We start from the raw sequence: 26,539 nt of genomic DNA, 5'->3' as shown, positions 1-26,539 counted from the left end.
GTAGGCATGCTATCCTGAGCTGCTTTTCCTCACAGCATCATAACACTAATAACATTGTAACTCATCTTAAGAGTAATCATTTATTTAGGAGTATTTCTCGAACTGTATTGTAACTAAAGTAGCATGTTATATCCTTTATAATCTACATGCTCCCTGACGCCACTCTTTAGTCTCTATGTGCTTCTTAAACAGGATTCCTCTTGGGCCAACAGATGGCATGGGCAGCCAGTGATCTTAAATTTGTTCACAACTATCCAGTGTTCACTTCACAAGCTGCAGACAGGGGCACACATTTCTACCACAAAGGCCCAGCATGCTTATATACTACACAGCCACCCCTTCACATTGGCAAGACCTAAGCGAATGTCAAAATGTATGAATACTTGGGCCACCATAACCTTAGCCCATAACAGTCTGTTGGCATGACCAGTAACATAGAATGTCTGTTTATTACCAATTTCTAAACAAACAGTACTGAACTGTACACTTGGCATGTGATTTTTTTTTCGTATTTCTATTTTTATATACAGTAAACCTTATAAAGTATGCCCCTGTATGTTCAAAGTTCATTCTGTATGCTGTATACTATTTATTTATCTCTCTCCAGGTTTCCTGATATTCCTAAAGATCAATTTTCTTTGCTTTTTGTAAGGTTTCCAGGGTTTTAGTTTTATTTTATAGTTACTTGGAAACATAAAGTGAAGACAAAGAAAAATGTAATTCTAAAAAAAAATGACAAAGTTTCAAATTTTGGATTTTTGTACATTTCATCATCATCCATATTCACCAAAAATCAATTGTTCCATAGTCCTGCCTTAGAGAGTAGTTGCTTACAACCTTCAAGTGTTTTAAAGTTGCCATTGAATTCGAAGCTGCTGGCCAGTGTAAGATGATGCTTGTTAATTCAGAAACTCCCAGTGACTCCAGTGTGCCCCCCAGGCTGTTCTGCTATATTTATTGGCAGGCTAAATATTGAGAACGCCTGCATTTGTTTCACAGATCATCTTCTTTCTGTCCTTACAGTTCTGATCATACCAGCCATGGTATTTTATGTTTATGTGTAATTTCACACAGTCTTCTCCTTCAGGATTCTTCCCATTATTATTCCAGTTGTCTGGCTCTAGTCCATCCTTAATTAGATGTCGACCCCAGAAGCTGCAAAAGAAAAAAGTAAGAAAATGTCTACATAGCATAATATTCAGGTGGATTTGTAGACTTGGGTAGCTGGTTTGAAACTTGTAGTTTTTATTAATTTTCACATTTTTGACACATTTGTTAAAGAAGTACCTGATGGAGATTTAAAATCCGTGATGAAGTCTCAACCTGCAATCTGCATATGACAGAGAGTGCATCATTGCAGTGTCAGAGAAATGCTGACTCTTTAGAATCTTTAGATCGAACAGCCATTATGTTATTTTTAGTGTAACAGAATACACTTTTAGTCACTGTAATATAAAAGCTCACCAAGTCATCTTTATGTATTTCTACATAAGTCAAGTTTTTACTTTTACAGACATGAATATAATGCCACTTATCTGCTGCAATTTCAAGGAGCAGAAGACATGAGCTGCTACACCTGGGGTTTGTTTAAGAAGCTGCACAGTCACAAAGGCAATGGTGGGATGGGGCAGAGCGAGAAAAGCATATAATGAGACCTGCTGCTATATTGTGGTGCAGCAAGGAACTGTGATGAACAAATAAACAATATCATTACTACTTGAATAGATAAAGAAAATCATTTTTAGTGAATTGAATAAATATGTATACACTTCAAAAGTTATACTTTTCTCATACAGTAATAACTTGGTCATGTGACCCCCCACTCCATGTCCCACATCTGCTTCAGTAAACAGAAAATATGTAGGTCTGGGATAGGTTTTTTTCCTCAATATATACAATCATCACTTAAAAACTTTATTTTGTGTTTACTTGGGTTGTCTTTGTCTAATATTTAAATTTGTTTGATGATCTTAAACATTTAAGTGTGACAAACATTCAAAAAAAGAAGAAGTCAGGAAGGGGGCAAATACTTTTTCACAGCACTGTATGTACTAGCTGTGTAAGCTCGTGCTGTAAAAAGCCTGGGTTCCTAGAAACTATTGAAATTGTCAAAAAAAATTGAAAATGCAGAGTCGGCGGTTTCGTTTTGCAGATGTGAGTACCCACCTTGTCTATCAGCAGCTAAGCAAGTTTCTCTGTCCTCGAAGGTCACCTTGCTTGTGTATTAGCGGCTAAGCGAGTTTGTCTCCAACTCGTTAACTTGGGGCCATTTGGCCGAGTCTTTGAGCTTCATGCTGTAGCCTTGCACTTCCGGGCCGCACAGACACACACACACTTCCACGCGTAGATGTTTATACAGTGCATCTGGAAAGTATTCACAGCGCATCACTTTTTCCACAGTTTGTTATGTTACAGCCTTATTCCAAAATGGATTAAATTCATTTTTTTCCTCAGAATTCTACACACAACACCCCATAATGACAACGTGAAAAAAGTTTACTTGAGGTTTTTACAAATTTATTAAAAATAAAAAAATTGAGAAAGCACATGTACATAAGTATTCACAGCCTTTGCCATGAAGCTCAAAATTGAGCTCAGGTGCATCCAGTTTCCCCTGATCATCCTTGAGATGTTTCTGCAGCTTAGTTGGAGTCCACCTGTGGTAAATTCAGTTGATTGGACATGATTTGGAAAGGCACACACCTGTCTTTATAAGGTCCCACAGTTGACAGTTCATGTCAGCGCACAAACCAAGCATGAAGTCAAAGGAATTGTCTGTAGACCTCTGAGACAGGATTGTCTCGAGGCACAAATCTGGGGAAGGTTACAGAAAAATTTCTGCTACTTTGAAGGTCCCAATGAGCACAGTGGCCTCCATCATCCGTAAGTGGAAGAAGTTTGAAACCACCAGGACTCTTCCTAGAGCTGGCCGGCCATCTAAACTGAGCGATTGGGGGAGAAGGGCCTTAGTCAGGGGGGTGACCAAGAACCCAATGGTCACTCTGTCAGAGCTCCAGAGGTCCTCTGTGGAGAGAAGAGAACCTTCCAGAATGATAACCATCTCTGCAGCAATCCACCAATCAGGCCTGTATGGTAGAGTGGCCAGACGGAAGCCACTCCTTAATAAAAGGCACATGGCAGCCCACCTGGAGTTTGCCAAAAGGCACCTGAAGGACTCTCAGACCGTGAGAAAGAAAATTCTCTGGTCTGATGAGACAAAGATTGAACTCTTTGGTGTGAATGCCAGGCGTCACATTTGGAGGAAACCAGGCACCGCTCATCACCAGGCCAATACCATCCCTACAGTGAAGCATAGTGGTGGCAGCATCATGCTGTGGGGATGTTTTTCAGCAGCAGGAACTGGGAGACTAGTCAGGATAAAGGGAAAGATGACTACAGCAATGTACAGAGACATCCTGGATGAAAACCTTCTCCAGAGCGCTCTTGACCTCAGACTGGGGCGATGCTTCATCTTTCAGCAGGACAACAACCCTAAGCACACAGCCAAGATATCAAAGGAGTGGCTTCAGGACAACTCTGTGAATGTCCTTGAGTGACCCAGCCAGAGCCCAGACTTGAATCCGATTGAACATCTCTGGAGAGATCTTAAAATGGCTGTGCACCGACGCTTCCCATCCAACCTGATGGAGCTTGAGAGGTGCTGCAATGAGGAATGGGCGAAACTGGCCAAGGATAGGTGTGCCAAGCTTGTGGCATCATATTCAACAAGACTTGAGGCTGGAATTGCTGCCAAAGGTGCATCAACAAAGTATTGAGCAAAGGCTGTGAATACTTATGGACATGGGATTTTTCAGTTTTTTTATTTTTAATAAATTTGCAGAAACCTCAAGTAAACTTTTTTCATGTTGTCATTATGGGGTGTTGTGTGTAGAATTTTGAGGAAAAAAATGAATTTAATCCATTTTGGAATAAGGCTGTAACATAACAAATTGTGGAAAAAAGTGATGCGCTGTGAATACTTTCTGGATGCACTGTATATAAGATATACAGGGAGATTAACTTGAAAGAGGCCCTGAATATTCTGTTGTAACTCCCGTTAGGATGAGCCAATATGAACCAAACAAATACGCTCTATACCTTGACGTATGTGTAATTGATTGCATTACATGCGATGCTGGAAGTGGTTTCTGTTTTCTGCAAGACAAATTTAGACATGGTGCTCCATGTTTGTGAACATATCGACAAGCGTCTCGGGGGGAATAGCAGCAATTTCACATTGGATGTTTTTCTTCAAATCTTTCATGGAGCAAGGCTTGTTCCAATAGACTTTTCCTTTGAGCATACCCCAAAGGAAGAAGTCATAGTGATGTCTGATCCGGCGCACCGCGGTGGCCAAAGCCCCTTTGAAATTACCCGGTTGCCAAAAAAGGACTTAATTTCTGCCACGCTCCTAGCCAATGTGTGACACGTTGCTCCATCTTGCTGGAAGTAACTTTCCGGTAACTCACGATCATCCAGTTGATTCTGACATCACTTAAACAAATTGGTGACCCTATAGGTTTGCACCATGAAGATGCACTCCTCAATACTGTACACCATCATCCTGATGAGAAGTTGAGTGACTGAGTGAAGGGGTATGGGTGGTATACACCCAGAAGTTGCAAACGGATGTTAAACATCGCGATGGTATTCCAATGCCTACCTCATCGATCCGATGCAGGGGCATCCCAGATTGTTTGAAGCTCCATATACTGAGGAGCACATTGCACGTTGTTTCATTCAGACTGCTTCATCCTAGCGGGAGTTACAGAATACAGAATTACAGAATATGAGAGCCTCACATACATTCTCCACTTTTGGGGCTCACTTCACTGATTGCCGGCCTTTGCTTATCATCATCGTGCCTTTTCTCTTACTTTCATTTTAATCTTAACCTTTGACTCTTTTCTTTCCCTCTCTGTCTCTTTCTTGCTTTCACATTGTTCCTCCCCAGTTTTTATACTATTAGGGATGCAGATGTGCTGACTACAGGCTCCTGAGCAGTAATGAGGCAATCGACCAAACTACTTGCATGAACATGTGAGGGCATGAGCAGTCAATCACATCATTAACAGCCCTGAGCTGCTCCACAACACTACCACTCACACCTAAACTCCTTCTGAAGCCTGAGTGCTCTCTTACTTATTTATCTTTAAATTGCACATCGCCATACTACCGCGATCACTGACGGCATATCACCCTGGTATGCTGCATCCCCTCAATGTGGTGTAGTTGGCTTTTAAAGGTCCACACCTGCCTTCTGTTCAGGACATAATACACACCATGGCAAACAGGATTGTTAAAGACCTCAAGCCATCCTGCACAGTTCCTTTTCTGTCTTTTTTATTCAAGTCAATCTCTCCACTACATTCAGGAACAGTTTTTATCCTCAGCCACTCTGACAACTGATGGAGCATATCTATCATTTTGTATTTAATGTGTGTTGCTATATTTATTGTTGGCAAATAAATACTGAAAGCTGAGAGCAAAAAGAAGCTGGCAGACTAAAATTCTTAATTTGTGAGGTGACTTATTTAAAATTCATATGAGAGGGAATGGCAGCCTCTCACTGTTAAATAAGGTAGCACCCATACCTCACCAAAAAGATGCAGGAATTTAACAACAAAAAACAACAAGTGTGATGCACAAAGAGAATGCAGTAATAAAATTTGAATGGAAAGCATGAAAAGCATACATTTCAAAACAATATTTACAGTAGTGCAAAACTGTAGAAGAACATATCAATATTAAACACTGAAACAATCTTAAGAAACAGCAGGACCTGGAAACAAAAGTAGCTGCTTTTCTATCACTTTGGGTCAATTACTATCATATAGAATTTTTTACCTTTTCTTTGGATCCAGTGGTTTGTTATCCACCCAGAGAAAATGATTTTCAGTCACCAGATCTGTAAGTCCAATCCAGTAAGATATGTCTTCTGCTGCTCTGACCCTTATCCTCTCTAATAAAAATTTCTGAGCAGAAAAACAGACTTGCATCAGTGTGATCAAATGTCGGACACTGCATGTTGATGAAGGTGCACTTAGCTGAATCTTCACAATGCAGTTATTGCAATAGAAGGAATGAAACTTTTGAATGAGCTGCCTACTACTGTAAAGGTCTCTACACTTACGATTCAAGATGAACACTTTCTACTTTTAAGTACCTTAATCTTATAAGAGCAGATGATTAGATTATTTATATTGCAACAATATCTGTTAGCTATTAGTGTTTGATATAAAGTCTGGTAATAATTATTAGTCATCTATTGACCCTTTCCTGTTTTATTTTTCATTCTGATTATCTTCAGCAAGCCATAACCCTTGGCCATAGAATGGGATGGCATTATTGGTTGACCCTCAATGACATGTAGTCAATATATTAAATGGAATCATATACATATATTCACTGTGTGTGTCGGTTTTTCCCTCTAGATACTCAGATTTACATCAGGTATCTGTTCTGGATAATGTTGGGACAGGGTGCCGTCCTGGCAAGATGCTGTCAGAGGTTGAAAGGGCCAGAAAGCAGGGAGGGATGAGGTGGTGAACTCCGTATGGTCCGTACTTAATGAATAATAATTGTGTGGGTCAGCCACTGCTAGATAGGTAAGTCATATGAAGGTGACCAGGGGAACTCATTATCTAGTAGTCCCTTTAAGATTAGGAAATTAACCAGACATATAGTACTGTTGGTTCACTAGTAGACTACCTGAAAGTGTTTGGATGAAAGGGAGAAGGATAGAAAAGTTTTACGAAATCACTGAGTGGTATCAGAAGAGCCAGCCATTGCTAGTTTTAAAATGCAGGTAGTATTTCTGGCACCAGTTGTGTCTGGGTATTTAAATTGTGATAGATAGATAGATAGATAGATAGATAGATAGATAGATAGATAGATAGATAGATAGATAGATAGATAGATAGATAGATAGATAGATAGATAGATAGATAGATAGATAGATAGATAGATAGATAGATAGATAGATACTTTATTAATCCCAAGGGAAAATTCACATATGGGGCTACTGGCACAACCAGTGGCAGCTCAACATAATATTTTGAAGATGTTCTAGGCTTCACAGTTGTTTTCAGGAATTATCCCAAGAATAGATGTAAATGGGAGCATTAAGGTACCCCTTAACTAAAATGCCTTTGAGTTTTGAGTTGGGTAGGGCTCAGTCTGGCAGGGAGGTAGTGTGATAAAAGTTTTAGGCATAATAATCAAATGTTTGCAATAAAGAACTTTGTTTTAACATTTTATTTTGGGCAATGAATAAATACATTACATTTTTATAAACAAATCCTTGTTTCCAATAAATATTTTACATACCATTTTGGTGGTTTTGGTGTCCAAGGAATCTCATAGTTATGTTTGTTTTTTGATCCAAAATGTTTTTAACATTGTTAAAGATAAATCACATTTTCCTGTGATGCCATATTGCTTTCCTTGTGGGTGCTGCCATTTCGATAGAATGTTGCTTTGACAATTTTAGTCAGGACAAGCGTGAGGGTGTGACACGTAAAATGTCCAAGTTTGAGAATACAACATCAAAGACTTCAATGTTATCTTGTAAGCATTAGAATTGATCCCTGTTCGTTGGCCAACATTTTAGATTGGTTTACATGCAGGTTCTGGTGTTCAACTCTCTTGCTACATTCGTCCCTACAGTTTTTGGTTTCACTTATTGAACTTTTTAATCTCAATTTTTGATCTCCTGGTTTTCACCTTTGCTTGTTTATATGATTCTTCCCATCTACTGTTTCCATCCTTAAGTCAAATTTCCATGATCATGGCATAGTAGGTAAGATACTCATAGGCGTAGTAGGTAAGATACTCATAATAATGATGTTTGTCAAGGATGTTACTGTTTAGTATGCCCAAGAAGAATGCTAAAACTGAGTTTGCATAGATCTTCAGGCTAACTGTAATTATAATTTGTAGGTATAACTTCAAATAGTTCAAGATAAATGTTGGATATATGACTATGGTTTGTTAACAGGAAATAAGATGAATACAGTTATTAGTTCCTGCTCACATTTTTGATGCAAGTTTTGTTGAATACCTGGGCATTTATCCTTTCCTTTCTATGAAAATGAGTGATCCAACATTCAAAATAATTTTTTATGAAACTGGATTGTCATATCACACCATTAAGCATCTCTTTTTGGATAAAGAACTTACCTGTTCATCCATGCTTTCTATAATTGCTAAGTGTCCCCCCATTGAGATGCAGAGATCACGACTAGCAATCCAAGCCAGTTCATCCACAGGCAAGAAGTAACACTTGGAATTGAATAGCTGCCAGCTTTCAGGACAGACAAAGCAAGTCTTTCCTACACAAACTGAAAGAAAAGAATGATGGGGGAGAAAATGATGTGTAATGTAGCTTAGTGACTTGGCTTGTTCAGTATCCACCAACAGTTTTGCAGAAATATGGGAGCATTTTCTACAATTGTAATAATTTTTGGAATAAAAATGTTAGTTAAAATAACAATTAGTACAATTCTCATAACTCTCAGGAAACTAAACAAACATAATTAGAATTTCAGAGACTTTAGGGCTCCCTGTATGAGGCAAGCCCTGCATGTAAAAGAATGATAAAGAATTCCAGTACTCATCACATACCCTGAGCTGATGTGTTTCTCACTTGACAGTGTTTATCCAGGGCTGTAACTCTTGAAGACAGCTCAGCATAATTCTGTTCCAGCTTAGTGTACATTTCTTGAAGGGTATTATTCTGAAGCTGCTCTTCTTTGTAGTTCTTATCAAAAGCTACACCCATGACGCGATAGCCTTTGTAATCTGATGAAACAAAAGTGAATGTGGTGTATACAGTACATGGATCTAGTTTATGTATCTATTCATTTAGAAACATTCATTTATCATTCTGTAAGATTCTCCATTTCACATACCCACTGTCTTTTGTGTGTTTTACATTCGCTGCTTGCCCTAGCTCAAGATTCCTGCCTACTACACCAACCGCATTAACAAGAATTTGCCATTCTCTCCACAAGTCATTTTCTCCAGACAGTATGTGTGCTCTTTTTTCATTCTTTTTTATAAATAGGTCTGCTTTTATGCTGCTCATCCCATGATCAGCTGCCATTTGGTTCATAAGATTCTATGTCATATATGGTAATATGTTATTACAGACTGCTTTAAAAATCAATTCACATGGTAATGTGCAGAGAAACAGAGTTTGATAGTCTGTCTATCCATTCTTCTCCTAAATCCACTTATCCTATGCAGAATTTTGGGGAAACCAAAGCCTATCCCAGCAAGCTTTTGGCCTAAGGCAGGAATAATACCTGGACAGAATGGCAGAGTTTCATAGTCTTTTTCACTTGAAATTTAATTGACCTCTGCCCTAAGGTTTACTTATCTCAAAGAACTGGGAATCCTCAGAGTTTTTATTTTCCTTTCTTCATTTGTAAACTCGCCACATATGCTGTTGGATTAATTTCTCTTTCTAATGTTTTGTTTGGTGTATAACTATTTTACTTTTCTTACCTACAGTAAGCTCTCTGAATCTGCTTTCTGAGAATAGTGCTGTATGAGAATAAGCTGAACAGAACAGAACTAAAAATAGAGATTCTTGATTTTAATGTGTCACATTCATGGGTATACATTCGTGGCCAAAAGTTGTGAGAATGACACAAACATTAATTTTCGCAAAGTTCGCTGCCTCCGTTTTTATGATGGCAATTTGCATCTACTCCTGAATGTTATGAAGAGTGATCAGATGAATTGCAATTAATTGCAAAGTCCCCCTTTGCCATGAAAATGAACTTAATCTCAACAAAAAATTTCCACTACTGTTGTGAAGAAGGCTTCAGGGCACTGAAGCAAGTCCAGCAAGCACCAGGACCATCTCCTAAAGTTGATTCATGGCTTCAGATCAGGAGGGCACCACCAGTGCAGAGCTTGCTCAGGAATGGCAGCAGGCAGGTGGGAGGGCATCTGCACCACAGTGAGGGAGATGAAGACTATTGGAGGATGGCCTGGTGGGTGTCAAGAAGGGCAGCAAAGAAGCCAAGATAAACATCAGGGACAGAATGATATTCTGTGAAAGATACAGGGATTGGACTGCTGAGGACTGCTGGGGTAAAGTCATTTTCTCTGATGAATCCCCTTTTCTGATTGTTTAGGGCATCCGGAAAAAAGATTCCCTGGAGAAGAAAAGGTGAGTGCTACCATCAGTCCTGTGTCATGCCAACATTAAAGCATGCTGAGACCATTCATGTGTGGGGTTGCTTGTCAGTCAAGGAAGTGGGCCCATTCACAATTTTCCTCCGATAGCAACTTCTCCCAACCTTCCATGATGAACAATGCATTTTCCAGGATGATGGAGCCACTGGGCCATAAGCCAAAAGTCATAACTAAGTGGCTCTGGGAACAAAACATCAAAATTTGGGGTCCATGACCAGGAAACTCCCTAGACCTTAATCCCATTGAGAACTTGTGGTCCATCCTCAAAAGGACAAACAAAAACCTACCAATTCTGACAAACTCTAAGCATTGATTATGCAAGAATGGGCTTCCATCAGTCAGGATTTGGCCGAGAAGTTGATTGACAGCCTGCCAGGGTTATTTGCAGAGGTCTTGAAAAAGAAAGAAGGGCCAACACTGAAAATATTGACTCTGCGCATAAACTTAATGTAATTGTCAATAAAAGCCTTTGAAACTTATAAAATACTTGTAATTATACTTCAGTATACCATAGAAACATCTCACAAAAGATCAAAAAACACTGAAGCAGCACTCTTTCTACAAACTAACCCTTGTGTCATTCTCAAAACTTTTGGCCACGACTGTAGTGTGTTACTTTTAGGAACTGATTTAAAAGGTGCACAGGGGAACTATTTAAGTGAGGAACCACCTCTTACTAATTTTCCTCTTTACAGCCTTATAGCTGAAGACATGGACAGAAATTAATATTAAGGGCCCTGCTTCTATACAGCCCTTTACTGGTCCTCTGATTTAGGAAATCCCAGAGACAGGAAGTCGCTGTCATTTTTAAGATTGACACACAGGAAGGTGCACTGGTGGCCCTATAGTGTTGTTTTCTCATATTTGTTCTAACATAGCCTGTTGCAACAATAAATAAATGGGATTACACCTGGTACTTGAACCATTTAATGTTGGGTTCTTGTTATTCTTTTTACAGTTTTTACTAATGTGCTTTTTTACACACTGAATTTATTTAAAACTGAACAAAGAGCCCATTTCGACAACGTAAGATGAAACGGGCACGAGTGGAATAGAAAGTAATAAGTATAAGCACCACAAACCTGATGTAGGTGTATTGAATGAATGCGTAATTAGGCCTGGAGCTGTAATCGAAATCGCCGTTCAGGCCTCTAGAGCTTTAATCGAAGTCGCCTTTCTCTTTGAATTTTTGCGGCTGTAAATCCGCCACCTGCCGCGATGTTGGTCGAAGTCACCTTACTTTTTGAATTTTCGCGGCAGTAAATCCTCCGCCTGCCGCGATGTCTGTCTCGTAAGGTTTTTCGGGCAGCTGCGCAGAAGGCAACTGCGCATTCGACTTCGGACATGCGCAGAAGGCGACTGCGCATTCGACTTCGGACATGCGCAGAAGGCGACTGTGCATTCGGCTTCGGACAGACCCTGCCGCAAATGTTGGCCGAAGTCGTCTTTCTCTTTGAATTTTCACGTCCGTAAATCCGCCGCCTACCACGATGTTGGTCGAAGTCGCCTTTCTTTTTGAATTTTTGCGGCTGTAAATCCGCCGCCTGCCGCGATGTCGGTCTCGTAAGGTTTTTCGGGCAGCTGTGCAGAAGGCGATTGCGCATTTGGCTTCGGACATGCGCAGAAGGCGACTGCGCATTCGGCTTCGGACGGACGTTAGTGAGTGAGTGAGTGAGTGAGTGAGTGAGTGAGTGAGTGAGTGAGTGAGTGAGTGAGTGAGGAGACTGGCAAATTATATATAAGATATGTGAAACTCTCTTTTAGTTGTGTTGCAAATTTATTAGCACATGCAAGTAAAAATTTCTCTGTACTTTGTACAGAATCTAAGAACTGTTGAAGAACTCTCTTATGAAAGTTTCTTTACTAGCAGCACATTTTGTGGATATCATTTAGGGAAAATAGGCAAAGAAAAAATGCTGTGGAATTTCAAATTATTTGCCAGCAGTGCAGCAGGTGCTACCACATGAAGGTTCTGCAGTATTTTCAAAAATAAAAGATTTAAATGTTCAATCATTTAATTAATTTATTTATTTGCAGTTCTAAATGTTTTATTCCAATACATTTTGTCTAATTAAAAGGTCATGTCAAATTTACATAACTTGAAAAATCTAAAATAAAAATGACTTGCAAAGCTACCTCTCCTGTAGAAAAACGTACATATGGCGTATCAGAGGCTATTACTGTATTTAGTATTACTGTCCAGTGAAGCTCACATTGATGAACATAAACCTGTGTGTAAAATCACCTTTATTCACAGCTTAAAATAAAAATAAAATCTGAGTGTATGACAACACAACACAATCAGAACACAGTCGTATTGGTCTATGCTTCTACTCCCAAAATATTCTCTTAGGTCTGTAGCTCATTTTTGTTTCATTAGTTTTTCTTTTTCTTTTCTTCCCAAAATTTAAAATTAATATAATGTTAATATCCCTGCTAAAGGAAAGTTATTGTATGCACTCTATAACAAGAAAAGGTGGCACTCATAAGCAAGGAAGTGCTTGTGTACGATATTGAGCCAGACAATAACTACAAATGGCAGTCACCGGACATAGTCACCCCAAAATGCAATGCTTCATGTTTCAATGGCGGAAGAGAAAAATTGGCTGATTGAAGAAGATGACCCGATGACGCTATAGTGGTGGAAGCAAAAAATAATAATAATTCAGCCTTGTCCAAGCATTGTCTTTTAATAAGAGGAACCTGATGTGCTGCCCTCTAAGAGTGGTCAAAAGCACATGGACATTTAAGTTCATCTTCTCATTATGTGAATGCAGTTTCTAACAGGCTGGTGCCCATCCCAGATTGGTTCCTGCTCAAGTGCTCCCTTATCTGTGCTCCCCCATCTATACCCCATCCCCAGAACCCTAAGCTTGCATGAAAGGATGAATACTGCAGGTATTGTTTAAGGGCAGACCTGTTCCTTGCTATCATTAAAGACATTTTTCCATCGAGTCTCATCTGTTTCTCCTACCAGCATATCTGTGATTTATATATGTTTTGATAAGCCTGACCATACTTCCAAATGTATATTTAGGATGTGTTTGTGTGCATTGCTAGAAATTCAGTGACAGTAATTTAATCTGAATCTTATTGTCTTTATTTGACATATTTAAGTGATATTGAAGTCTGTATTCATAATTATTTTTAGTCACTATGATCTACAGTATTCTTTGCCTATTTGTCACCATTCCAGTTTCACTTATTGTGTTTCCACTAATCCCCAACATCATAAACATTTTAGCATTATGACAAGGCTACAGTAATTGTTTTTATATCACAGGGAACTGGGAACACAACCCTCCCACCCTTCCTAGACCAAGGTGGTCACTATTTTGGGGATGCTTACTGTATGCAGCAAGGAAGATGATGATTCCCACTAGCAAGACACAGAAGAACACCAGAAGCTTAACCAGAAGTGCATTTTTATTCACAGTGGCAACAGGTCTCAAAGCTGTAGGGATAAAGGCAAAAAAAAAGTCATACAGTCACTCGAAGGAGTTAAATATTTCTGCATGCCTTAACCTACCAATACATGACTAGCCAGTGCTACACAATGCAGTGACATAAGTCCCAGGGTGTTGTGTTAGAGTAACGTGAATGATTGGTGCTCAACAGTTTTCTACAGAACATTTCTATTATCTCTAAGTAATCTACAAATGCCAAAAGTGACTCTTGAGCAAGGCCCTTAACCTGCATTGCTCTGTCCTGGACATGATGTTAATCTGCATCTAGACCTGTAAGCAGGTCCTCCAATTTACAGGGAAAACTTACAGGGCGGAGTGGTGGCTCTGAGGCTAAGGATCTGCGCTGGTATCCAAAAGGTTGCCGGTTCGAATCCCCGCCACTGCCAAAAGAGATCCTACTCTGCTGGGCCCTTGAGCAAGGCCTTTAACCTGTAATTGCTTCAGGGGCACTGTACAATGGCTGACCCTGACCCCAAGGGGTATGTGAAAACTAACAAATTCCTAATACAAGAAATTGTATAAGGCGAAATAAAGAACAAAAAAAACAAAAACTTGGTGGGGTTGGTGACAGGATTGGCACTCCATCCACTATAAAAATAACCTTGCACTCTTCAGTGTGGTGCTGAGGTGTCACTTATTGCATGGCTGCACTTGCATCTCAATCCGGGTGGTTCGTCTTATGGTGGGTGCGGCAATGTGCTGTAATCAGTGCATGCACCCAACCTAAGTAACGTACAGAAGTCATAAAGAATGACTCTCTTCTCTTTCTGCTTAATTCATTTGCTTGTAACATTCTGTACTGAGTAAAGTCTCAGAGCACATTCAGATATTTACAACTATCCAACTTACAAAAGGACAAGTATCTGTGTGTGTGTCTGTGTATCTGTGTGTCCATCCAGTTGCTATGTCTTTGTGATATAACATTTGGTGTGTGATTCGTTAAAGCAGTGTGTCATGTGCCATCTGTTGGAATGAAAAACAAGATGCATTTTATTACACTGATACACTGTAGTCTACATTGATTACTTAGATTCCAACCCGACAGATGTGTAGCACACTAGCAGTAAGAGAAAACTATTAAACAATAAAATTGCACATCAATTTAAACACAATTATGTTAAACACACAGTAACACAGAAGTAATGTAACTGATTAACATAAACAGTTCATGAACACATAAAATCTATAAACATTATAATGGCCATTTGACAAATAAGGAGAGCAAGACAACAACTCTGGTCAAGAGCATTACTGAAGTAAGGAAGCCTCTGGGGGTCCTTGGTTGTTTGTAACAAGCACATTCACAGTTTGGATGACCTATGCCAACTAGCCACTCTCTCCTGCCTGGGCATTTGGTAATATCACAAGCCCATGCTGGATACCAAAAAGAAGAAAAACTGAATAGAGAGGGTCAGTAACAGTTAATGATGATTATTAGCAAGCCTTCATTTTTATTAAATAAGAAACAGTACTTGATTCTGCATTTCCATATTGTGATCACAGAGATTTAAATTATTTTCTGAGGGCAACAAAGCCAATCAGTCCTAGAACAAGAATAACAGCAACATTTATTTTTATAGCACATTTTCATACACAGGATGTAACTCAAAGTGCTTCACAACATGACAAAGAAATAGTTACAAACACAGAAAAGCAAATCAAAATTAGATAAATAAATAATGTACAAGTAACATACAAAAATTAAATAATATGCATTTACATAAGTGCATAAGTAGCAATGCAATACAACATCAAATAATGTTAAAAAAGTCCATGGTAAAATTTTTAAAAACTTGCGCTAGTCATGTTGCATAATCTACAATTCAGTTATCCCACTGTATGCTCAAAACACGTAAAATGCATGCATTTTTGGCTAAATTATTGTTAAGTAGATACTTCTAGAAAAGTCAGCACACATCATAAACAGAAAAGGCAAGTTAGATGGGATTGCCTTTTGAATTGAATATAAGTCCATTGAATGAAAGTGACCATTTGTGGCTTGCTGACCATGTGTAAATGAGGGTGAGAGCAAGTGAAAGTCCTAACTGCTACTGCAGAAATTGTTCTGTAGTTATTCAATGAGGTTTCCCACCAGAGCCTGACATTGATTCTAGGCTAAATTATCCTTTATTACAAGTAATGTGTAAAATTATTATTATACTTATTTTAATATTTTTACTTGAAAACACTTTCCAGGTCACTCATCCTCCCACAGAGACTTTGGTAAACACCATAACTCCTGGAAACTCTGGGATCCATTAAATATGGTTAAAGAAAATGGCTGCTGCCTACTCATGCACTGAGGCAACATAGGACCTTTAGCAGAGGGACCCAGCCATACATCTGTGAGTACAGTATCATAGTCGAGAACCGGTATCCCTGGCAGGAAGCGTGCAGTTGTATATTTCTCTGGATCTGCCCATTTTCTTTTACATTGCCACCCTCTGCTGTACACTAGAGAGTAAGTTGGATAATCTCATGGGATCAAAAGACACACAATGGGGAGCAGAAGTCTGAGGACACGAGTTATCTGGAAACTCGGGGAATTAGTCTTCGTAAAAGGCGGCACGGTGGCGCAGTGGTAGCGCTGCTGCCTCGCAGTTAGGAGACCCGGGTTCGCTTCCCGGGTCCTCCCTGCGTGGAGTTTGCATGTTCTCCCCGTGTCTGCGTGGGTTTCCTCCGGGCGCTCCGGTTTCCTCCCACAGTCCAAAGACATGCAGGTTAGGTGGATTGGCGATTCTAAATTGGCCCTAGTGTGTGCTTGGTGTGTGGGTGTGTTTGTGTGTGTCCTGCGGTGGGTTGGCACCCTGCCCAGGATTGGTTCCTGCCTTGTGCCCTGTGTTGGCTGGGATTGGCTCCAGCAGACCCCCTGTGACCCTGTAGTTAGGATTCAGCGGGTTGGAAAATGGATGGATGGAAAAGGTCACATGACAGTTAGAGGTGACCCACCATGAGTTCACTGCTTTTTGTGATTAGTAACACATTCTTTACATACATTCTGTTTGTTTGTTGGGTGGTGCAGTGGTAACGCTGCTGCCTCGCAGTAAGGAGACCCAGGTTCGCTTCCCAGGTCCTCCCTGCATGGAGTTTACATGTTCTTCCTGTGTCTGCATGGGTTTCCTCGGGGTGCTCCGATTTCCTCCCACAGTCCAGATGCAGGTTAGGTGCATTGGCAACTGACATTATATATAGGGTGGTGTACAGTATATAATCCTTGGTGGGTATCAAAAGTATTGAAATCTCTAATGTAGTTAGATTTACTTCCAAGAAAGTGCTAATATCAGGTTTTGTTTTAGGCTACTAACTTCTTAAAGGATCAATCATTTGATCCTTGTTTTGCCCTTTAATTTTGATTGTCTTTTTTTAAGATCTGTCCATCCTGACTATAATTTTGTCTGCATTTCGTAGCTCCTGGTCTATAGATGAATATCCATCCATCCATTATCCAACCCGCTAAAGCCTAACTTCAGGGTCACGGGGGTCTGCTGGAGCCAATCCCAGCCAACACATGGCACAAGGCAGAAAACAAACCTCGGGCAGGGCGCCAACCCACCGCAGGGCACACACCCACACACACACACACACTAGGGACAATTTAGAATCGTCAATGCACCTAACCTGCATGTCTTTGGACTGTGGGAGGAAACCGGAGCACCATGGGGAAACCCACACAGACATGGGGAGAACATGCAAAATGGAGGATATCTCAGAGAAAATTAAATAAATAATCCATCCATCCATCCATCCATAATCCAACCTGCTATATCCTAACTACAGGGTTGCTGGAGCCAATCCCAGCCAACACACGGCACAAGGCAGGAAACAAACCCCAGTCAGGGCGCCAGCCCACCACAGGGCGCACACACACACACCCACCAAGCATACACTACGGACAATTTAGAATCGCCACGCACCTAACCTGCATGTCTTTGGACTGTGGGAGGAAACCCATGCAGACACGGGGAGAACATGCAAACTCCACGCAGGGAGGATCTGGGAAGCAAACCCAGGTCTCCGAACTGCGAGGCAGCAGTGCTATCCACTGCGCCACCGTGCCGCCCTAAATAAATAAATACACAATTAAATGAATAAAAAAGTAAATAAAAGTACTGTGAAATGTGAGCATACTGTAAATAAATAAATTTGTCACGAAATATGTTTGTTTGTTGCTTGTTTATTTATGTAATGTTGTCTGTAATATTCCCCCATACACATCATGAAATAAAATTGTCACTTTCACTTGTTAGAGTTGAGAGAGTGGGCTCTAGAGCGGGTGGGCTCTAGCATATACTGTTTTTTTATTGGTGAATCGTCTTCTTTAGATTGCTCATGCCTAATTCAATATGTCAGTATGGGTGATGGAGGTTAATGAAACAGCACAAGAATTGATTAGAAAATTGCTTACTGCTGCTGTTGAAATGGATTCTACTACAATTATATTTCAGAGAGGAAACTGAAGATTTATCAGAAGAAATGACAATGTTGTCGGCCCTTTTAGACTACGATATCAATTGTTATTTTTGAAAACATCAATAAACTGGTGCAACAGAGTAGGCTACATGCCAGTTCATGTGATAAAGTTACCTTCCCTGAATGCCCATCCTTTTACATTCCAGCTGAGTCAATAGAACATTTTCTTTTATGCATCTTAAAAGTACAACAGATTGCAGATCTGTATGGTGTATCAGAGAAGACGACCATAAGGCAAATGAGCCAGTGTGAGATACCATGAGCTGCACCTCATATCAGTTTAAACACTTTGACATGGAAAGCCCAAAGCAGCGCCAACTAACATTTCAAATTTAATATTTCACCCTTGTTTTATGAGTTTAAAGTCACGGGTATATTCGCAGCTACTTTTTCAAATAAATTTACAGCTCTGATCAGTGGCAAACACGATACTTTCTTATATACCACATGCCTAGGACTCGTACACTTTGCAATTTCAGATGACTGTGTATTATCTTATATCCCATCTTTGAATGTTAAAGATAATGGCATTTAACTTGTCAGTCATTTTCAAACCTGCTTAGTCCTGAACAGGGTTGCATTGGGCCATCTAACTTCTGACAGTTTTCTGACAAAAAGTACACTTCGGTTAAATTGAAGTTGGGCTAGGGTTAAATCGGGGTGCTCATTATTACAAAACTGCTAAATGCCTGATGGCCAAACAAGAATAAAATCTTTTACAGTGCCTGATAAATATCACATATCAGTGTAGTAGATAAGAAAGCATCATATCTGACGCTACCTGTAAGAATTCTAATTTCCTGTGTGGCAGGTGGCCGGGTCCAATGCCCCGCTGGGACGCCCCTGCTGCATATGTTCCAGGAGAGCAACCATGGGCAACTCAATACCTCCCCCAGGACGTTTGGTGGCAGCATCCCTGGCCGACGGTGATGCCTTAACTTCCTCCAGGGCTCCATGGGAGATGGAGTCCTCCACAGCCCGGTTGAGAGCTGGGGTGGCCGCAAGGGGATGCTGCATGGATTCCAGAGCCCAGCTGGACAAATCTTCAGCCCCACCCGGAAGTGCAATTGGAACCAGGTGGTCAAGCACCTGGAACATTTCCGGGTGGGCTATAAAAGGAGCCAGCCACCACCACTCAGTGGCCAGTGTCGGGAGGAGAGGACGAAGCTTCAAGGGAGGAGTGGTGGTGCCAGAAGGGTGTATTTGTGGTGATTTGATTTGTGCTTACTTGGACTGTGTTGTGGCTGGGGGGTTCATGGGGAAGACATGCCCTCCAGCTGAATAAAATAAAGTCTTTTTGTGTTTTTACACGTGCCTCAGTGTGAGTCTGTATTGGGTCGGGCGCTATACAGCATCCTTTATCACACGTGTTACATTTCAATGAAAAATGTTGGCAATGAAATGGATAAATAGAGTAATATATATATATATATATATATATATATATATATATTGTAGCAGTAGAGGTATCATTCCACCTCTTGAACCCTCAGGTACCACTCCAAACACCAGGCGAAAGTACAAGACTCTTTTATTTTCTTCTTATACAGTGCACAAAGCACCCTCCACTCCACACTACTCATATACTCAATCACTAATCACAATACTCTCTCCTCCTTCTCCCAGACACTTAGCCACCCTACCTCCCAGCTCAGCTCAGTGTACTGGGCTTTCCCAGAGTCCTTTATACACCCTGACCCGGAGGTGTTCCTGCCCAACAGTCCACAGTTCCTTATTCCTTCTGGGTCAGGGTAAACAGTCCTTATCTTCAACCTGGAAGCACGTCATCTCTCCTGCTCACGTGACCAGGATATACAGTAATCCCTCCTCCATCGCGGGGGTTGCGTTCCAGAGCCACCCATGAAATAAGAAAATCCGCGAAGTAGAAACCATATGTTTATATGGTTATTCTTATATTGTCATGCTTGTGTCACAGATTTGCGCAGAAACACAGGAGGTTGTAGAGAGACAGGAACGTTATTCAAACACTGCAAACAAACATTTGTCTCTTTTTCAAAAGTTTAAACTGTGCTCCATGACAAGACAGAGATGACAGTTCCGTCTCACAATTTAAAGAATGCAAACATATTTTCCTCTTCAAAGGAGTGCGCGTCAGGAGCAGAGTCTGTCATCAAGGCAGAGGAAAGCAAACAAATCAATAGGGCTGTTTGCCTTTTAAGTATGCAAAGCACCGCGGCACAAAGCTGTTGAAGGCGGCAGCTCACACCCCCTCCGTCAGGAGCAGAGAGAGAGAGAGAGAGGGAGAGAGAGAGAGACAGATAAAAAAATCAATACGTGCCCTTCGTGCTTTTAAGTATGCGAAGCACCGTGCAGCATGTCTCTTCACGAAGCAGCTGCACAGAAGGTAGCCAACGTGAAGATAATCTTTCAGCATTATCCGTATAGTCTAGGTGTGCGAACAGCCCCCCTGCTCAATCCCCCTACGTCAGGATCAGAAAAAGTCAGCGCAAGAGAGAGAGAAAAGTAAGCTGGGTAGCTTCTCAGCCATCTGCCAATAGCGTCCCTTGTATGAAATCAACTGGGCAAACCAACTAAGGAAGCATGTACCAGAAATTAAAAGACCCATTGTCCGCAGAAACCCGCGAAGCAGCGAAAAATCCGCGATATATATTTAAATATGCTTACATATAAAATCCGCAATAGAGTGAAGCCGCGAAAGGCGAAGCGCGATATAGCGAGGGATCACTGTACTTCCAGGTTATAGGGCACATATGAGTCCACGGGCTTCCCGACAGCGACTCCTAGTGGTCCCCAAGGTATCCAGCAGGGCTGTGTATAAAAACTACATAGTCCATGAGGCCCTGCTGGAACTCGGGGCACGTGGGGGTGAGGGCCGGAATAGGAAGCCGGCAATCCACCACAATATATATATATATTGTCACACACGTGCGCATGGGAAACAGCTGAAGGGCCTAGGCACTTGTAATTCTATGCCAGGCCAGGTGGCGGCGGAGTGTACTGACTATCTCTCTCAGTCCCTTGCAGACCTGTCCTGGGAAATCCCGCCTCTGGACGGCCCCAAGGATGACGTCACTTCCGAACACCAGGATACCACTCCCACTTCCTGCAATGAAGACGTCATTTCCCTTCTGGGCCTTTAAAGCTGCCATCTTGTCTCCTAAGGATCAGTTCTGTTTTGGACTCCAAACGATTCACTTCGTGTAATTAAAAAAGAGCAATTGCAGCCAAGCATAATATACGGGTGGCTGCCCCAAACCTTTGTGATGTCTTCGACTCATTCTTCTTACAATATATATATATATATATATATATATATATATATATATATACAGTGGAACCTCGAGATACGATCACCTCTGTATACGAGAAATTCAAAATACGAGGAAAGTATGAGCGAAAAATTCAGAACTAAATGCGAGCATTGGCTCGCGTAACGAGCCACGAGCCAGGCTGTGGGTATAGCTCTCAGCTTAGCGAGGGGGCGTGGTAGCAGTTGCGAGCCGCGATCTGCGGTGTCTGCGTTTCTCACTTAAGTGCACAGGTGGGAAACTGCCCACATCCATGATTGTTCCTGTGGCTGATGGGCTGCAGCTGCCATGTCCTCCCCGCATATATAGAGAAGCGCGAGCCGGTTAAGGGGGAGAAGAAGTAAAAGAAAAAAGAGGAGAGAGAACGGAGGTTGCAGCAGGCAGGCAGGCAGGCGGTGCGGGAGAGCGAGCGAGTGCAGGCTCGCGTGTAGCTGAACAGTGAGCTGAACAGGCGAGCCAAACAGCTGAAGCAGGACGGTGTAGAGAAGGTCAGCTGCATTAAGAGTGTCTCGCCTGTTGCAGAGCCCGCATGTGAGACACTAACAGAGAAGAAGCACCGGGGATTGTCATCTGTTTTTTAAAGACTGCATTCTTTTGACGTTTTAACCTCGTGTTAAAGGATTGTTATTCTTGTGTATTTTAAACCTCCACTTCACAACTGTTTTAAGGATTATTTATTTAAAGATTTATTGAATGCTCTACTGCACTTTAGACACCTGTTTTGATTCTTTTAATAATCAGTTATATTATTTACCAGTGTTATTTATTAAAGGTAGACTACAGTATATATAATTTATCAGTGTTATTTGTTAGGAAAATTGATTTTTATGTTAATATATTTGGGGTGCGGAACGGATTAACTGGATTCCCATTATTTTCAATGGGGAAGTTTGTTCTAGATACGAGAAATTCGCTATACAAGCTCAGTGCTGGAACGAATTAAACTCGTATCTAGAGGTTCCACTGTATGTATAAAACAAAAGCAAAACAGTTGAGAAAATCCAACATTACAAAAATAAGCATTTGAGGAAAGTAAAATGCCAAAGATTGTCCCAAAATTTTAAAACCAATATCACAGAGTCACTCTCATATCTAAAAGAACACATAAGAGTACAGACTGTGTGGTTAACTTTAAGGAAGTTGACATCCAGAGTACCATGTGCTTAGCTTGTGGTCAGTCCGACTTGTGAAGAACTATACCAGGGACTTTGTCTCATGTTTATTTCCAGAGTGTCCTCATTCGTCTGAAAGTGAACTGCTTTGTGTTTTATAACAGAATGCAGAGAGACCAGCAGATGAAGAAACAAAGTTGTCGTTTTCAGCACATGTGGTTCACTCACTCACAGGCAACAGACAAGAAACCCACCAGCCCGACTTTATTTAAACTAATGCACATTACTTTGCCTCTTAAACATAATGTAACATAACATGGGATACTCTTGAAATCCATTTGAAGTGCATTGTATAAGTACAGTATGTAATAGTGATGTATCCTGGTCAGGTAAGCTATACTGTTAAAAATGCACTAATTGTTAAGGTACATTTTCTATTAATAATTACCTTATACCGGAGCCACATGGTTGTGTTTCTTAAAAGGTGTGTGTTGGCTGTTTCTGTTTTAAAATAGCAAGGCAAGGCATTTTTGTGTGTGCACCTTGATTCAAAAGTTGGCAAAAATATGACAAAATTCCTCATCAATTTTATTTCAAGTTTTGAATTTTACGAATCCTGGCCTGTTTGCCTACACTTTTTGGAGTCTCCCCTTTAACTAATTTCTTACGTCTTTAAATCAATCATTACTCCCTGCACTCTTTGGGCAATCATGCAAATACAAGAGTAATCATAACAAAGCATAATTATTTTTTAATTAAGAAGGCACTGAATTTTTCTTAAGATATAATGTATTTTATCACATTAAAACTGAAATACCAGAATGGAACTATTTCACCATACTGTAGCTCAGTGGATCATACAATACATGACAGGGGGCAGCTTTACAAATTCAGCTCTACTTGCCAAGAAATATTGTGAGACATAACAGTTATGGAAATTAGCAGGTAAGCCTTCAGATCAGTGGTGGGCCTAGACTTTGGGGGCCCTGCAGCCAGAATTGATATGGGGGCCCCTTCGCAACAAGCAGTGAGGTCTGGGTAACCCCTGTTATCTACACCAATGGGGTAATTCCATGACAGATTACCACATATTCTTTTAAAAATATAACCATTACATCTCAGGATTTGGTTAAAATTGCTGTACACTCTTAAAAATACTGACACTTTACTGTTATTTACTGGGTTGTGCAGTTGCTTGTGGAACCATTTAATTTTGGGGCTTTTTGTATATGAAGATGGTTGTTTTAAAAACTTCCTAATATGTATTAAAATCTGCCATGTTAATTGTATGGTAAGGCTACATAGCAAGACACTAACAGACAAGAAAGCCTTGACATAGAATGTGTTACTGTAGAAGAGTCCTTTTACAATCACGACCCATTGGTATTTTACAGATCTCTGACCATCTATCCATGCTTATTTACTGTATGGAGCATGTTAAAGATCTGAATAAATAAACATTCTTAGTGGAACCATCATGTGGAGGGATCTTTTGGGAACCAAAAATGGTCCCCTGTGGCATCACTCTGAAAAACCACACTGGCGCCTTTATTTTTAAGAGTGTGCTGAATTACACTATATTATTAACAGTATTATTTTCTAAAATCCACTTATTATTCAGTAGACACCTAACATTTTTAAGCAACGTGGACTAAAGTCACTTCTGGGGCCCCTCCGGGATTTGGGAACTTGAAGCTTAAGCTTCATTAGTTTCACAGCAGATCTGCCACAGTTTCATAGGTAATTATAAAGAGAATGTCAATGTCAACCTGGTTTCTGAATTACTGCTACAAAATAAACTGCTGAAGAAAATTAAAGGAACACTTTGAAAACACATCACATCTCAAAGGGGAAAAAACAAATCCTGCTGGCTATCTCTGCTGATATGGATCGATATGGTAATGTGTTAGGAATGAAAGGATGCCACATCGTTTGATGGAAATGAAAATGACCAACCTACAGAGGGCTGAATTCAAGGACACCCCGAATAACAAAGGGAAAAAATTATGTCGTCCATTTTGCCGAAATTTCATTGCAGCAACTCCAAATTGGACTCAGTAGTTTGTATGGGCCCCACGTGCTTGCATGTATGCCTGACGACATCCTAATGAGACGACGGATTGTGTCCTGGGCGATCTCCTCCTAGATTTGGACCAGGACATCACTGAGCTCTTGAACAGTCTGAGGTGCAACCTGGCAGTGTTGGATAAACCGAAACATAATGTCTCAGAGGTGTTCTATTGGGTTGAGGTCAGGCGAGTGAGCGTGGGGGCCAGTCAATGGTATAAATTCCTTCATCCTCCAGGAACTGCCTGCATACTCTCGCCACATGACGCCGAGCATTGTCGTACACCAGGAGGAGCCCAGGAGCTACTGCACCAGCATAGGATCTGACAATGGGTCCAAGGATTTCATCCCGATACCTAATGGGAGTCAAGGTGCCGTTGTCTAGCCTGTAGAGGTCTGTGTGTCCCTCCGTAGATATGCCTCCCCAGATATACTGTACCATCACTGACCCACCACAAACCCAATCATTCTGAATGATGTTACAGGCAGCATCATGTTCTCCACGACCCTTTCACGTCTGTCACATGTGTTCAAGGTGAACCTGCTCTCATCTGTGAAAAGCACAGGGTGCCCGCTAGTGGTGGACCTGCCAATTCTGGTATTCTATGGCAAATGCCAATCAAGCTCCACGGTGCCGGGCTATGAGCACAGGGCCCACTAGAGGACGTCGGGCCCTCAGGCCACCCTCATGAAGTCTGTTTCTGATTGTTTGGTCAGAAACATTATTATGTCTATTTTCAGTGAAGAAGGGTCCCTAGGTTGAGGTCTAGTAAGAGATTAAATTAATCTTTGAAATTCCTCAGTACCTACCCCCTTGGTGGTCTGCCTTCTTGTCATGTTTCAGTTCAGCGTTGGCATAAACATCTTCAGTCGGTTTCTTCAGTGAAGTGTAAACACGTTCCAGCTCCATTTCTGCTGTTGTCATCCGAGTGAGAGAAAGAAAAAGGAAATTGTGGGTGAATGTAAGCATTTGCTGAACGGAACTACTGAGGGTTAGTGCTGAATGCCCAGGGATTTTTTGAGGAGGTGTCTGCACCACATGTTTGTGACTCAACAGAACATTAATGAGAAATAAGCAGGCATAAATGTTTAGGACAAAAATTAAATACATAAATAATAAGACGTATTGTGAAATGTGACAGTAAAGAAATAAAAACACAATTATATGTGAGCATAAAAAGTTAAGTGTAGCACAATATATGTTTTTATTGCCTATTTCTTTATGTTTTAATTTAACTGTATCATCATCTATTTGTTTCAGTGATGCCACATGCAATACTGAAGATGTCTTATACGAAAACTGTCATTGTCACTCCTAAATGTTGAGCTCTAGCAAGTACTGTGTTTTGATTGGTGATGGAGTGCATAAGACAGTGGTTCTCAAACTGTGGGGCTAGTAACAAAAAGGGGGCGCGAAGATGTGAAAAAAAGAAAACAAGAATTGAAAATATGAAAAAAACATCTATTGAAACCAAAAGAAATTAATTTAAACTACATTCTGATACTAGAAAAATAAATATAGAGTTATTATAGAGGAGTATGTAAATTTCCCCTTGAGATTAATTAAGTATCTATCTATCTATCTATCTATCTATCTATCTATCTATCTATCTATCTATCTATCTATCTATCTATCTATCTATCTATCCATCCATTTTCCAACCCGCTGAATCCGAACACAGGGTCACAGGGGTCTGCTGGAGCCAATCCCAGCCAACACAGGGCACAAGGCAGGAACCAATCCTGGGCAGGGTGCCAATCCACCGCAGGACACACACAAACACATCCACACACCAAGCACACACTAGGGCCAATTTAGAATCGCCAATCCACCTAACCTGCATGTCTTTGGACTGTGGGAGGAAACCGGAGTGCCCGGAGGAAACCCACGCAGACACGGGAAGAACATGCAAACTCCACGCAG

The 26,539-nt window shown here is 40.8% G+C and overlaps 2 protein-coding genes across 3 annotated transcripts in view; both read right to left on the bottom strand.

Moving 5' to 3' along the window:
• The window catches only part of LOC114643594 (low affinity immunoglobulin epsilon Fc receptor-like), a 346,195-nt gene that overhangs the window by 221,552 nt on the left and 98,104 nt on the right, over positions 1–26,539 (bottom strand). The window lies entirely within an intron of this gene.
• Positions 591–25,579, bottom strand: LOC114643577 (CD209 antigen-like protein E). Its single transcript, XM_028792142.2, has 6 exons — positions 25,426–25,579; positions 13,559–13,663; positions 8,626–8,802; positions 8,182–8,342; positions 5,848–5,975; positions 591–1,155 (listed from the first exon to the last, which is right to left on the bottom strand). Exons 1-6 carry the CDS (start codon positions 25,538–25,540, stop codon positions 966–968), a joined length of 876 nt encoding a protein of 291 aa, XP_028647975.1. The 5' UTR covers positions 25,541–25,579; the 3' UTR covers positions 591–965.

The sequence above is a fragment of the Erpetoichthys calabaricus genome, chromosome 5 (genome assembly GCF_900747795.2).
Source record: "Erpetoichthys calabaricus chromosome 5, fErpCal1.3, whole genome shotgun sequence".
NCBI lineage: Eukaryota > Metazoa > Chordata > Cladistia > Polypteriformes > Polypteridae > Erpetoichthys > Erpetoichthys calabaricus.
This window is presented reverse-complemented; position numbering and strand designations above follow the sequence as displayed.

Bases quoted from the DNA above. Each gene is read 5' to 3' on its own strand.
- LOC114643577 (XM_028792142.2), bottom strand. From the start codon at position 25,540: ATGACAACAGCAGAAATGGAGCTGGAACGTGTTTACACTTCACTGAAG. The intron at 8,803-13,558 runs GTAAGCATCCCC...TTGTTTCATCAG, and splicing joins CATCTTCCTTGCTGCATACA to ATTACAAAGGCTATCGCGTC. The intron at 5,976-8,181 runs GTAAGTTCTTTA...TTTTCTGCTCAG, and splicing joins TAGAAAGCATGGATGAACAG to AAATTTTTATTAGAGAGGAT.